The sequence below is a fragment of the Lactuca virosa genome, chromosome 5 (genome assembly GCF_052849685.1).
Source record: "Lactuca virosa cultivar CGN04683 chromosome 5, Lactuca_virosa_CGN04683_v6, whole genome shotgun sequence".
Lineage (NCBI taxonomy): Eukaryota > Viridiplantae > Streptophyta > Magnoliopsida > Asterales > Asteraceae > Lactuca > Lactuca virosa.
Genome location: NC_136430.1, coordinates 119,969,078 through 119,982,743, shown reverse-complemented (window position 1 = coordinate 119,982,743; position 13,666 = coordinate 119,969,078). Strand labels below are relative to the sequence as shown.

General features: G+C 36.8%; 2 protein-coding genes across 3 annotated transcripts; both read left to right on the top strand.

Moving 5' to 3' along the window:
• Positions 1-7,110: 7,110 nt before the first annotated feature.
• Positions 7,111-11,068, top strand: LOC145115244 (uncharacterized). Of its 2 annotated transcripts, none has more exons than XM_079051494.1 (16): positions 7,111-7,349; positions 7,440-7,484; positions 7,590-7,630; positions 7,760-7,841; positions 7,948-7,992; positions 8,107-8,163; positions 8,333-8,392; positions 8,499-8,626; positions 8,751-9,003; positions 9,149-9,215; positions 9,380-9,450; positions 9,519-9,608; positions 9,696-9,804; positions 10,064-10,155; positions 10,481-10,586; positions 10,867-11,068. In XM_079051494.1, exons 1-16 carry the CDS (start codon positions 7,254-7,256, stop codon positions 10,956-10,958), a joined length of 1,434 nt encoding a protein of 477 aa, XP_078907620.1. In that variant the 5' UTR covers positions 7,111-7,253; the 3' UTR covers positions 10,959-11,068. The 2 variants fall into 2 exon arrangements, with proteins under 2 accessions (XP_078907620.1, XP_078907621.1); XM_079051495.1 differs by having other exon boundaries at positions 7,319-7,349; positions 7,760-7,830.
• A 417-nt stretch (positions 11,069-11,485) lies between these two features.
• On the top strand, positions 11,486-13,006 carry LOC145111790 (uncharacterized protein PHLOEM PROTEIN 2-LIKE A4-like). Its single transcript, XM_079048039.1, has 3 exons — positions 11,486-11,617; positions 12,135-12,253; positions 12,421-13,006. The coding sequence occupies exons 1-3, from the start codon at positions 11,507-11,509 to the stop codon at positions 12,788-12,790; spliced, it is 600 nt and encodes a 199-aa protein (XP_078904165.1). The 5' UTR covers positions 11,486-11,506; the 3' UTR covers positions 12,791-13,006.
• Positions 13,007-13,666: the final 660 nt, after the last annotated feature.

Sequence of the window (13,666 nt, the reverse complement as noted above, 5' to 3'; positions counted from 1 at the left end):
AAGTATGAAGATCAAAAGATCAAAATTCTAAAGAAGTTCAAAAGTTGAAGATACCAAAAATCAAAAAGGTGGTGAATTCAAAGAAGTAAAGATCAAATTATCAAAGAAGTGAAGAATTCCAAAGAGTTCCATATTGGTATCGAAAAGTTGTAATTTTTTAGATTATGTATGCTTGGGTTGCTTGACCAAAAATACCTTGAGGTTAGAAAATTTTCTGCGGATGGATTCGGAGGGATGCATAAAATGAGCGTTGTTCAAAAGAAGTGAGCGAGTGTTTATAAGGATTGTGAGTATTTAGAATTAGGGGGGGTCGTTAGGAAAAATTTTAGACACAAATGCACGCGTTGCGGTCTTGGCATAATGACTGAGTTTAAAATTGATTGTTTTTTGCGATATTGGTAAATTAAAAGTAAATTTGCTTGGGGCAGGCAAAGGCTAAGTGTGCGGTATTTTGATATGTGTATTTTTATACATATTTTTATACATTATATCTTAAAATTTTAGCCTTTATTATTCTTATTTAGAACTAAAAAGTACTTATAATGCTTTGAATTATAATTTACAGCTATTAGTTGTCGATAGAGCGGAAAAGAAAAGATTGGAGCGGAAATCGGGCTAAGAAGCTAGAAGAAAGAAAATATGTTGAAGGCTGCCATTACGCCCAACGTAATATAAGTTACGCTAAGCGTACTGGTGAAACAAGGAGTACGCCCCACGTAGTTTCACTTACGCCCAACATACTGGGCTTGGTGTCCGGACTTCCTAATCGTGATGGGATTCTCACTACGCCCAGCGTACACCGACTTACGCCCAACGTACGTAAGTCGGTTCCAAAGGTAATAAAAAGTGAATATCGGTCAACCAGAAGGGGGATTTCGACTACCATCGATCCTTAGTCAACAAGTATCATATATTTGGCCGTTTTGAGGGTCTAGAAGGCGGCCGAAAGGCCGTTAAGCTAACAGGAGCGAAGATCTGAAGGATTAGAGAGTGGATTCGTGTCGGTTATCATATGGTTTGTTAATGTGACCATGCTTAGCATTCCGCTGTGATACTACTATGTTTTACTTTCTGATTTTGGTGTCAAAACCATTTGCTTGAGTTTATGATTAGATAAAACCTTGATTTGTGGATTAATTGTTATATTGGATTGTTTATTTATGTTTAATTTATCTTGCCAATCTTGTTAAAAGATCCTTATGTGTTAATGACAATTATTTTCTGTTAATTATTAAGTATATCGAGTTGTATGACCATCTGCTTGATTGCTTGTCTCTTATGATTTTGATGACCATCAAGATTATATGCCTAGGAATAGCGAACGTGAAACTAGGGATTAACTAGGAAATAAGTAAGTTAATGTGTGAGCCTTGTGTGACGAATCATCAATAAGAGGTTAATTGAATTAGTAATTTGATTAACTATTATTACAAGTCTTGCTTGATACAAACTGAACACTAGGAAACATGTTAGTTTAATCGACTGATCACTGTTTGAATTGACTTGTTTGCTAAAGGATTAGTAATAGCGAACATGAACCTAATCATTTTAGAAATCGATGAACATGAATAAATAAATCTGTGTGTGCAATTATCTATGATTTAAAGATGTAATATGTCTAAACCAAAGTACCTAAAGAGATTTGTCTTCATGTCAGTTTATCGAGATTTGCTATTTATTTGTTTGTTTGAGATTTAATAAACCCTTTCTTTACTGCTTTTGTGTGTTTTGTGTAACCTATAATCAAACATTTTAAATTAATTCACTACCGTTCCCCTTGAGGTCGACACCCTTGCTTATAAAACCTATACTATACTCGATCGGGTTCACTTCCTGTAAGGTGTGGTTTAGATGCGATAAATTAGGAATTATAAATAAAAAACTAGTGTTAAATATTCATATCACTAAAACATAAAATAGAAATCGTAAGCACAAAGCTTAGTGAGTTCCCCAAGATACCTCATACCATACATAAAATAAACATATAATGGGCCTCGTGCAGTCATTGGGCCACACCCGGTCATCGAGATGAGCTCGATAGTAAATCGGGCTCCGCCCAACATGAATATAACATATACCAAATAAACACATACACAGGCAACATAGATACATAGCATATAAATAGTCATCGGGCCCCGCCCGACATCGGACCTTTGCCCGGAAAGCATATAAACACATACACATGCAAGAGTCACGAAGACAAATAGCATGCTAACATAGCATAAACATGGGCCGACATTGGTGCCTTCGACCCGCTAAACGTAGTGAGGAAACTCACCTCGATCCGCTGCTAATTAGATAACACTCGGCTGCCGAATCGGAAATCCCACACTAACAACAAATAAAACCAAATTATTAATTATGCCATAATCCAATATTTGTGGTCTCAACTCGAAAGTCCCGACTCCTAGGGTAAAAGACCATTTTACCCTTTCCTTAATGGGCCCAACACAAACTTTGCCCAAGGCCTTCTAATGGCCCAACAACATAACTCGAGGCCCAAACCAACCTAAGGCCCACTCAAAGCTCTGAGGCACACCTAGAGCCCAAACAGATAATTCATAGCCCAAAGAAACAAGCCCAAACCTCAAAACAAGCCCATGACCAAAAGCCCAAGAAGCTCACTGATGAACCGAACGCCCTGCGTTCCCTGGTGGAGCGCAGGGCGTTCGTTGCCGAACCATAGATCGGGACCCCTTGCATGAACGCGCCGCGTTCCTGAGATGAACGCACGACGTTCCCGTCCATTGACCAAAAATCACACCAAACGTCTTATTACCTTAAGTAAAACGTCCAAATCCTCAAAATAGCTTCATGTCAATGACTTAACCCATAAATTTGTCAACTTGGCACCTTTTGCATGGTCCAAAAGGACATAATCGTGATTTCAAGCATTCTAACTCCATAAAGAGGCCAAGATACAAGCTTTTACCTTAAGACCTTAGTCCAAACTTCCAGATTTGATTCAAAGGGACTTCTTAAGTCATAAAGTTCCTGACTTTATGACTTAGCAAGACTTAATGGGACCCAAATCAAAACCCTAAGTCCTAAACTTTACCAACTGACCACCAAAACATGCTTAAAATGTTAATACTCATCAAGATCCAAACTTTAAGACTTCATAACCCCAACAAGGACCAAATATGAACCTCAAAGGTTCTGGAGTAACTTCTACTCATAAGAACCACCACAAAGGGACCAAAACTGTAACATCCCAAATTTAGACCAAAAATTTCATTTTTGATATAACAATTTAGAAAATCATTTGTAAGAAAATATCATCAAGTCATATCATTTCATCAAAACCACAGTCACATGTCTCAAAGTCATATCATGAAAACAATAATAACATCAGAGTACAATCCCAAGAATGTCATAGTGCGGAAATCTTTTGTGTGTGTGTGATGTGCAGCTACCGCACCGGTTCCTTCCCCTTCGCTGAAGAGGTACCTAAAACAAAACTAAAAACTGTAAGCACGAAGCTTACTGAGTTCCCCCATCATACCACATACCACATAAGGCCTGTCCCTCGGTATCTTTCAACCGGTATCCAGCTGGCATGACTGGGAGCTGGGCTCCCCTTCGGTATCTTACAACCGGTAGCCGGGAGCTAACCTCCCCTTCGGTAACTGGGGACTATTTCACCCCTACCACTACCACATAATAACATATCATGAACATATATATAGGCATGCATGGGTGCTGTCTACCCCTTCGGTATCTTTCAACCAGTAACTTGGGACTGTTCTGCCCCTACTACTACCACATACTAACATATATATCTAGGCATGCATGGGTGCTGTCTACCCCTTCGGTATCTTTCAACCGGTAACTAGGGACTATTCCGCCCCTACTACTACTAACACATAATCATAACAGATAGCAACATACCAGATAATTATCACAAAGACAATAATCTCTACTATAATCTCTTACCAGTGGGTCGGCCTTGGTGCCTTAGACCCACTTCTACTGGAAGGCAACTCACCTCAGTGTCGTGAAGTCTGTGAACTCTCCTCGCTGCCTGGATCAACTCCTCTTGATTCCTACACATAACAATCTTCCTTAATTACCATTTCATGGTCAACTCAGGTCAAAGTCAAAGTCAAGGTCAACACCTTGGTCAAAGTCAACTGTGGGTCAAAGTCAATATCTGGTTGACTCAACTCGCTGAGTTAACCCACCAACTCGCCGAGTTCCATAATCCTTAGAACACTAAGAGCTTCGACCCTACTCACCGAGTCTTTCAAGAACTCGCCGAGTTCTCCTTCATACAAAGTCGGGACTTTCTACAACTGACTCGCCGAGTTCATCCTTGAACTCGTCGAGCCCTTCTTCATGCAAGAAGGCACGTCTAGTCTTGGACTTGCTGAGTTCCTTATGAACTCGTCGAGTTCTTCTTCATGCAGTTGGGACTTAGTCTTGAACTCGCCGAGTTTTGTTCATGAACTCGCCGAGTTCCATGACCTTCAGGTCCACAATGAACCCAACTGGCTGAGTGTTCTTCTAACTCAACAAACTACCCATTATCAGAAGAGGTTTGGGGGAAACTGCGACCCGACTCGCCGGGTCGTATGAGCGAATCGCCGAGTCCCTCCATGTCCAAAACTATTTAGTCGATTTCAGTTGACCTTAATGCATCCATAACATAGATCTAACCTCATAGGGTCCATATTACACGTACAGTCACAAACTTTACGTCCATGCATGGGTCTTCAAGCTCAAAAGACCCAAAAATAAGGTCCACAAGGTGCATGGGACTCCCATGGCCATAAAGTTGGCACCTTTATGCCATGGGAACCCTCAATGGTTCCAGATCTGAAGTCATACCCCCTTAGAACCACAAAATCCCTAAAGTGGCCCTACTAAAGCTTAGAAAATGTAGGAACTTGCCCTAACTAGAGATCTAAGAGATAAATGGTCAAGGTTGTAGCTTTTTACCTTGAATGAGCTGGAAATGAAGCAAAATCTCTGGATCTACTTGCTTCTTCTGGAACCCCTAAGCTTCCACTTCTTTCTTTAAGCTTCAAACAACCAAAAACACACAAAAATAGGTCAAAGACACTCCAAATGCTTTAGGGTTTCGAGTTAGGGCTTTCCTGGACTGTGAGAGACGATGGAGGCTGAAATGGGATAATTTAAGGCGTTAAATAGGGTGTAAACCCCAAATATTAGGGTTTCATCCAGGCAGTCCTACTCGTCGAGTAGGGCTCCCGACTCGTCGAGTAGGTTACTTAAAACCCGCGTCCAGAATCCAGTCTAATCGACGAGTTGGGCCTCTAACTCGTCGAGTCCCAGTGTAAAACATGCAATTACTTAAATTTAAAATCCAGTCTATGTGTGTGTGTGTGTGTGGGGGGGGGGGGGGGGGTTGGTGGGTTTTAGCCTTCTTATGTAAGTCAAAAGTAAGGAAAACAATCGTCTGTCCCCTTCGATTATTTAATAATGACTTTTTTTTAACCCCTGGAATAAACTTTTATGCCTTAGGAGTGCAAAAAAAAAATATTAAGGACATTTTAAACCAAAATAAAAATGTTGTAGGGCTACAATGATATTATCTCTAAAAAAAAGTATATTGCACTGATGGTCCCTGTGGTTTGATGTAATTTATGTGTTTGGTCCCTACCTTACTTTTTTTTAACTCGGAACGTCCCTATAATTTGGTTTTGTTACGCTGTTGGTCCCTAGCCGACTTAAAATGGTTGATATACCCTTGTATAATGTTTTAATTGGTTTGTTTTTTTTATTTACTTTTTTAACTAATTATAAAATAATTTTTTTTATTAAATGTGGGCCTACTCTTTCTCTAGTATCAATAAAGAATGAAAAGAAAACCTAATCCATCGGACCAACATCAGTTTCCCTTTCTCCTTCTCCTCTCTTTTCGGCGCCACCTCCCCTGTTCCACTGAAATCGATGCCGTCGACGAGTAGAAACTTCAAACAATCGTCTGACGATTATGTTCAAGGGAAAGATGTTGCTCACTCTTCCTTCCAATCATCTTCCCCCTTTTACCCTAAACCAGTGAACCACCCAACCATCATATGTCGCCTTTCTCCTCTAAACCAACGACACCCACAACGCACCTTAAGTCCATGACACTGAAGCCAACAAGAAGAAGCAACCTATTTCAAGGGACCCAACGTCCGACTTTCAACGACCACATCAACCAACAATTTCTGGATTTTGATTTCTTCACTACAATTTTAATCTAAGGTTTAAAATGGCAGACCATGGTGACCCTGTGACGACGAGAAAATCATATGTTTCGAGGAGAACATGTGATGGGGAACAACTGGAAGCTTCAAGTTAGATCCCTCCGATCCACCAAAATGGCAAAACCAAAGGGAAAAATTTGATGCAGCTGCGCTGAATCATGAGTCCCCTTTGTTAAATTGTTAAATCTCAATTTTTTTGTAACAATTTTGTAATTACCGGTCAAACTATCGAGTGTTAATAGAATAAACTGGTCTCGTGTGTTGATTCACTTGGGATTGTATGTGGGATTTTTGTATCTGCAACCTTTGCATCAACGATTTTGGTTTTGGATTTGAGGTACGGGTTCGATTTTAGATGTATTACAAATTTATTGTTGAACTTTACATAGATTTATGGTTGGATTTGTGTTTAGTTTGTGATGATTTATGTGGTGTGGCCGAAAGTGGTGACCAGAGTTGGTGCCGAGAACTGAATCTATGGCCGGAGATGGTGCCGGGAAGGGAAGAGGATTAAGGTGGGGTGGACCGGTAGGTCCCACTTTCAACAATATATTAATAGTTTACTTTATTTAAAAATAATTAAAATAATAAAATAAGGACTAATAAAATTAAAATATATTATTAAGGGCAAAATAGTCATTCTAAGTCGGGTAGGGACGAACGACGTAACAAAACCAAACTATAGGGGTGATCCGAGTTAAAAATAAGTTATGGACCAAACGCGCAAATTACCCAAACCACAGGACATTCCGTGTAATTTACTCAAAAAAAAAAAATCAATTTCCTTATTTTTTGTTACGTTGTCAAAACTCAAAAGAAAAGGGACCTGTTTGTGAAGTTGGATGAAATATGACGGCGAGTTCGTTTAAAAAGGAGCATTCTGCAACCTTCCTGCCTGTTCTAGAGGTTCCTTCCCAACTGTTTTCAAATTTCATAGCTCCCACAAAATCGCTTTTTTTTTTCTGTGAACTTCTTCCATCAATTAGCAAACTCGAAAGAAGATTCTTAACGAAGACATTAAACGATTCAACAGTAATGGATGTGAGGTCTGTTGTTGAAGCTGTTTCTACGGATGATGACGACGCTCCATTGTACCAGGTTGAGAGCCTCTGTATGCGATGCGGTGAAAATGTAAGTTTGTATGCGAATACACATGTATGAAGATGATTACAGTGGAAGTTCTTTGATGCTGATATAGACTTCAATTGCATTGAGTGACAGGGGATAACGAGATTTCTATTAACTTTGATTCCACACTTTAGAAAGGTAATCTTTATCTTCTTCGTTCAATTGCTTTCTCAATTTAATGTTGTAGCTGTTAGCTGTATGTTTCATGAATTTTTGTTTTTAACAAATCTTCGCGCCTTGCAGATCTTGTTGTCAGCCTTTGAGTGTCCTCATTGTGGCGAGAGGTGTGTGGATATTGATTTTACTTAACTTGTTGCAATTCATAGATCTTTCTTCATTAAATTTGCTGGTGAATGTTTAGTTGAAAGAGGCTCTCTTAAATGTCTTATTGTGATGTTCTTGTTCATATGAAGGAACAATGAGGTGCAGTTTGCCGGTGAGATACAACCCCGAGGTTCTTGCTATCGCTTGGAATTCTCATCAGGTGATCAAAAGGTTGTTGTCTAGTGAACTAAAATAAGATTTTTGTACTTCCAACTTACGTAATTTCATATAAAAGTATTTGTATATTTCATTTTTCTGACTGGATTTTTCATTGCAGATGCTTAATCGTCAAGTAGTGAAATCCGAAACAGCCACAATTAAGGTATGCGACTTTATCCTCTCAACGAGACTATGACTAATCAAAATCGGATTTTCCCAATTTATGGTACAAATTGTCAATTTGATTGTGCTTTCTTCCTTGTATCGGTATACGTAGATACCTCAATTGGATTTCGAAATTCCTCCCGAGTCACAACGTGGATCTCTATCAACGGTAATTCCGTCTTTTCCTCTTCGGATTAATCTTCTGGAATCTTCTAAATTTGAACTTCCTTTCAGTTCATTAACTATTTGATTACTTGTGAGGTTTTCCATTAAACCCTAGGCAGAAATAACTTAATTCTATTGACATCGATTTGAAGTGCATTGTGTATATCTTTCAGGTTGAAGGAATTTTGGTCCGATCTGCTGATGAATTACAAGCACTTCAAGAAGAAAGAAAGGTTTGCCAGTTGATTGCACATGTTCAATGCCCTCTTTCAACATAGTTTCCATTGTTAACTGTTGGGATGACCTAATTTTCAGTGATTTTGGACCTTCTTTTAACAGAAAGTTGATCCTCAGACTGCTGAAGCTATAGACAAATTCATATTAAAACTAAGAGCATGTGCAACAGGGAATTCATCTTTTACCTTCATATTAGACGATCCTGCTGGCAACAGCTTTATAGAGAACCCGTAAGTTCTTTTTTTTTTGTTCTGAAAAATAGCAACATACTTTTATTGATTTTTTTATTATATAGTAAAGTAGTATGCTATAATAAACAAATAAATGAAAGTAGAATGCTATTTCTTGCAACAGGTATGCTCCATCTCTGGATCCATCATTAACTATTGATTTCTACGAGAGAACTCCGGATCAACAAGCCTCACTTGGATATCTTGTTGACCAATCACAAACAAGAGAACATGAAAATGATGAATCATCAAACAAAAACAATCAAACATCTCAACCCCATGGATCAGTTGGAGCAGTTGCTGGAAGGCGAGCTATTGCTCAGGGTAACACTGCAGAATTTGCTGAAACTCTTTTTCGCTATACTGCACCAGAAGAGGTACTGGTAAAAAAAGACCAAATTGCCCTCTTGAGACATTGCCTGAAAAAGGGACCTAAATTGTTAGGAAACTATGAAATAAGGAGCAAACTGGCAAAAAAAGAAAAATACTGAGGGACCATTTTGTAATTTCTTCTTTGAGCAGGTGATGACATTCCCATCAACATGTGGTGCTTGTGCTGTTAGATGTGAGACTCGGATGTTTGTGACCAGTATCCTATTTTTAAGTTCATAAATTTTTTCGCCAAGTCAGCAATGACATGGCTTAAATAAATTGCAAATACAAGGCTACAATTAAAAAAAAGAAAAGGAAAGTACATTGCTATTTCGTGCATGTGTCCCTTTTAAGGTTTGTTTAGCTTGACTTATTGACAAGAGATTCCATACTTCCAAGAAGTGATTGTGATGGCATCTACTTGTGATGCTTGTGGCTATAGAAATTCTGAGGTTTGTATTTATTTTTGTACACCTCTTTGCTTGTTCTTCAAGTTTTCTCATTGCTTAGTTTCTTGCAGCTGAAGGCAGGTGGTGCTATACCTGCAAAAGGAAAGAAAGTGACACTGATTGTGAGAAATGTTAATGATTTAAGCCGTGATGTCATAAAGGTATCCATATATACATAAATAATGAATGACATTTTTTTTTGAATTTAGTGCGTGTTTTTCTTAACAAAATGGTTTGGTGTGTTTTAGTCCGACACTGCAAGTGTAAAAATCCCGGAGATTGATTTGGAGCTTGCAGGTGGCACGTTAGGAGGCCTTGTGACAACTGTCGAAGGTTTAGTCACCAAAATCAACGAAAGTAAGTTTTTTTTTTTTTTTTAAAATCATTTTGACAAAATGTCAGCTTGAGGTGCTGATACTAGCTGATAACTAAAAAGCTAGCTGTTAGCTGGAAAAAAAAGACCATTGGTAATAAAACTAGTTGAAATATGTAAAATGATATAAAAATGACCCTAAGACTATGTTTAAAATATTTTACTTTTTTGTAATTATAAAGGTGGCAAAATATGGTAAAATAAATAAGCTTGTTTGTGATAATGATTTGTAAATAATTACAGGTCTTGAGAGAGTACACGGGTTCACTTTTGGAGATAGTCTGGACGAGGATAGAAGAAGCAAATGGCTCGACTTCAAAGCCAGGCTCCTCAAGGTATGAAAAATGTAGTTATTATTAAGATTAAACTACATTTTTGGTCCCTGAGTGTTGCTTATTTTTTCAGCTTTGGTCCCAAAAACTTTTCTCTTACAATTTTGGTTCTCATTTGAGATTTTGTAACATTTTTGGGACAAAATTATATTCAGGGACCAAAAATAGTCGTTTCCATTGGAACAACGACCAAAAAAGTCACAAGAACATCAAATAAGGACCAAAATTGCAAAATTTAGCTATACCCAGTGACCGAAAATGTAATTTACTCTTATTATTATTGTTGGTATTAATTTATTTCATGATTATTGTCATTGATATGTTGCAGCTTCTGAATATAGAAGAACCTTGGACACTGATCTTAGATGATGCTCTGGCAAACTCTTTCATTGCACCAACAACCGATGATATTAAAGATGACTTTCAGTTAACTTGTAAGTTTTTTTTTTTTTTTTTTTTTATTAACTTTTTTTGGAACAATAAATAGTAAATTGTTAGAAAAGTTTCTATTTATTTTTGTTGATACATGGCAAGTTTATTGAAACAATTTCTTTGGTTACTGGTTTGTGACGTTGTTCCTTAATAAACATTTTCACAAAAATTGAAATATGGTTATTATTTTAAATAAAGAAGGTTGCTATGGATTTTGCAACATTTGTGATATGTTATTGCGCATATAATTTGGTTTTTGATAAAAATGTTTGAAAATTTCAGTTGATGAATACGAGAGATCATGGGAACAGAACGAGGAGTTGGGATTGAATGACATGGACACCTCTTCTGCTGATGTGGCATATGCTTCATGAAATCAGATGGCTTGTATCATAATTAAGTTTGTGTCATTTGTGTTTTTCAAGACTTTTTACTGTAAACTTAATGCCTAACTACTTTTGTCTTATTATTTAAGATTTTACAACTGACTGATTTTAGGCCATATTTCATAGTTATTTGTATAAGAAAATAAGAGATTCGAGTTTTTGTAGGCTTTAGGGTTTTTTTTTTTTTATCAAGTTGGGAAGACACCAGTTTTTATAAGGATGTTGTGATACATAAATAAATTACTGAAAAAAGAAAGCTTTATTTTGTTTTTGGTGGTGAAAATATAAAATTGAACGGGGTGCATAACAAAAAATCTGACAAAGAGCATTCAAGACAAAAGGACTTTTAGAATAAAACCCAATCCAAAAACAAAAACATCCTGAAGAGAATAAATAGCATTCAATGACATTGCCCAAGCATAAGATTCTTCTAGAGTGATCAATTGAATCTAATTCCTTGAGTGGCCAACTTAATTACTCCTTTACAAAATGGGGTTCCCAAGAAGTTATTTATCAATTACCATTTCAATATCAAAATGGGACTATCAAAATGGGAGGAAGATCTTCTCAAGAATGCAGATGCTGTTATAGATAAGTCCCCAATGGAAGACCTCTATGCTGGTGTGTTCTTTAACAAAAATAGAAAGGTAGACCTACCTCCCATCTCAATCTGTTCCTTTTTTTTCTTAGCATAAATTACCATTTTAGCCCACGTTAATATCTACTTTCTAGTGTAAATTGAAGTTTTTGTCATATCACTTATTTGGAAATGGTATACAAGTTTGGTTTTCTGTTTTTTGGTGGTAAATGACAAAAATGTCCTCGGCATACATGGTATAGCCGAGGGTAAAATGGTCATTATACATGAACTTAACCGCTTCAAGGTACAAAAACCGTGACCAAAAGGTAGTTTGAAGGACGATAAATACAATTAATGAAAGTTATGCAGCATATCCATATAAGGTAAATACCACAAGGACGAAACTTGTTATTTAGGCTTTTTCTTATAAATGGTGATAGCATTCATATTCTTTTATAGGCTGTAGGTAAATGGTAGAATCATGTAATGTAAATTGTAGAATCATGTAATGTAAATTGTAAATACCACATTCTCGTATTATGGTAAATGACAATAATGCCCTCATCTTTTTTTGGTTGAAATAGAAGTATTGGATTGACAAGGCAACATTTGGCAACTGCTTCATGGTTTTTGCAAGGGACTTTTCAGTCGCATGGGGTAGTGACAAACGTTATTGGGATTGGCCAAGCATTAAAGAAACAAGGTGATATTTACATGCACATGAGTCGAACAGATTTATTTATCAATGTACAATGAAAAAAAATAAAAATAAATAAACAAATAGATTAAAATATATTGCTATTTTCTAAATTATATTGATCAGAAATGGTAAATGCAAAAAGTAAATAAAAAATTCCTTTGTCTATGCAGTGAAGTGTTTATAGATGTTGCGGAATTGATAATGGTTTGTTGGTTATCGGTGGGGTCGAAATTTGACACAGCCAATTTAACAGCTGGAATGAATTATGAGGTTGTATTTGTGATGATGCTTAAAGAAGATAGTTATGGGTGGAGTGATCCTGTCACTTTTAGACTCGACCTGCCAAACGGAAACAAACAACAACATGAAGAAAGCTTGCTTAAAAAGCCAAGATCGCAGTGGTTTGAGATTCAGGTGGGAGAGTTTATGGTGGAACCAAAAAACGATGGAATTATCAAGTTCATGTTGGGAGAAACTGATTCCGGGGGTTGGAAGAGAGGTTTAGTCGTCAAAGGTGTGGTCATCCGACCAAAAAAGTGAGACTTGGGAGTTGGGAATACTCGAAATATCTTATTTGTTGGGCTCTATACTTACTTATCGGACTATATATATTTGTTATGTAATAATGGATGAGGATTCCCAATTTTTCCATGCATCAAATTTGGGTACTAGTTGATACTGATTGGATCGTATTTGCTATTTTAATGTATTGTGTATTGTGTTATAAATAAGATGTGTATTGAGGTGCAGTATAAAGTGCTTAGGTCCCTAATTTGGAACAATGTTGATTCAATCATATTTATTTATTAGATGGTCTATAGGGCTGTGTGCTTTAAAATTAACATGTGTATTAGAGTTTAATGGAAACACGTATTCCAACTTGTATATAAGGGATGCGGATCTCAATATACTAACACTCCTATTTGCGCTTATAAATGAGTCGATCATATTTGCTATTTAATCGTCTATATTTTTATTTTATTTTTTTAAATGACCAAGGAAAAGAACAGTCGTCAGCACCATATTGTCATGTCTACTATGGAACATATGGAGGGTAAGGAATGATAGAATTTTAAGGATTTGAGAACTTCTTACACAAAAGTAGCCGATAATATCATCTCGCTATCGTTTCTATGGTGCAACCACAAGAGTAATAATGGATGTGGAAGTTGGGTTGATTGGTGTTGCTCGCCATTTCTTCATCTTACTAATGTTGTCTTGTAAATACTTTGCAATTTTCTTTTAAGCTCCTTGTACTACTTCTCCGTTTTAGCTTCTTGCTAAGCATAGTCTTTTGCTTTGGTTATTATATATATATATATATATATATATATATATATATATATATATATATATATATATATATATATATATCGTATTTGCTGTTTCAAAAATAAATAAATAAATAAATGACCA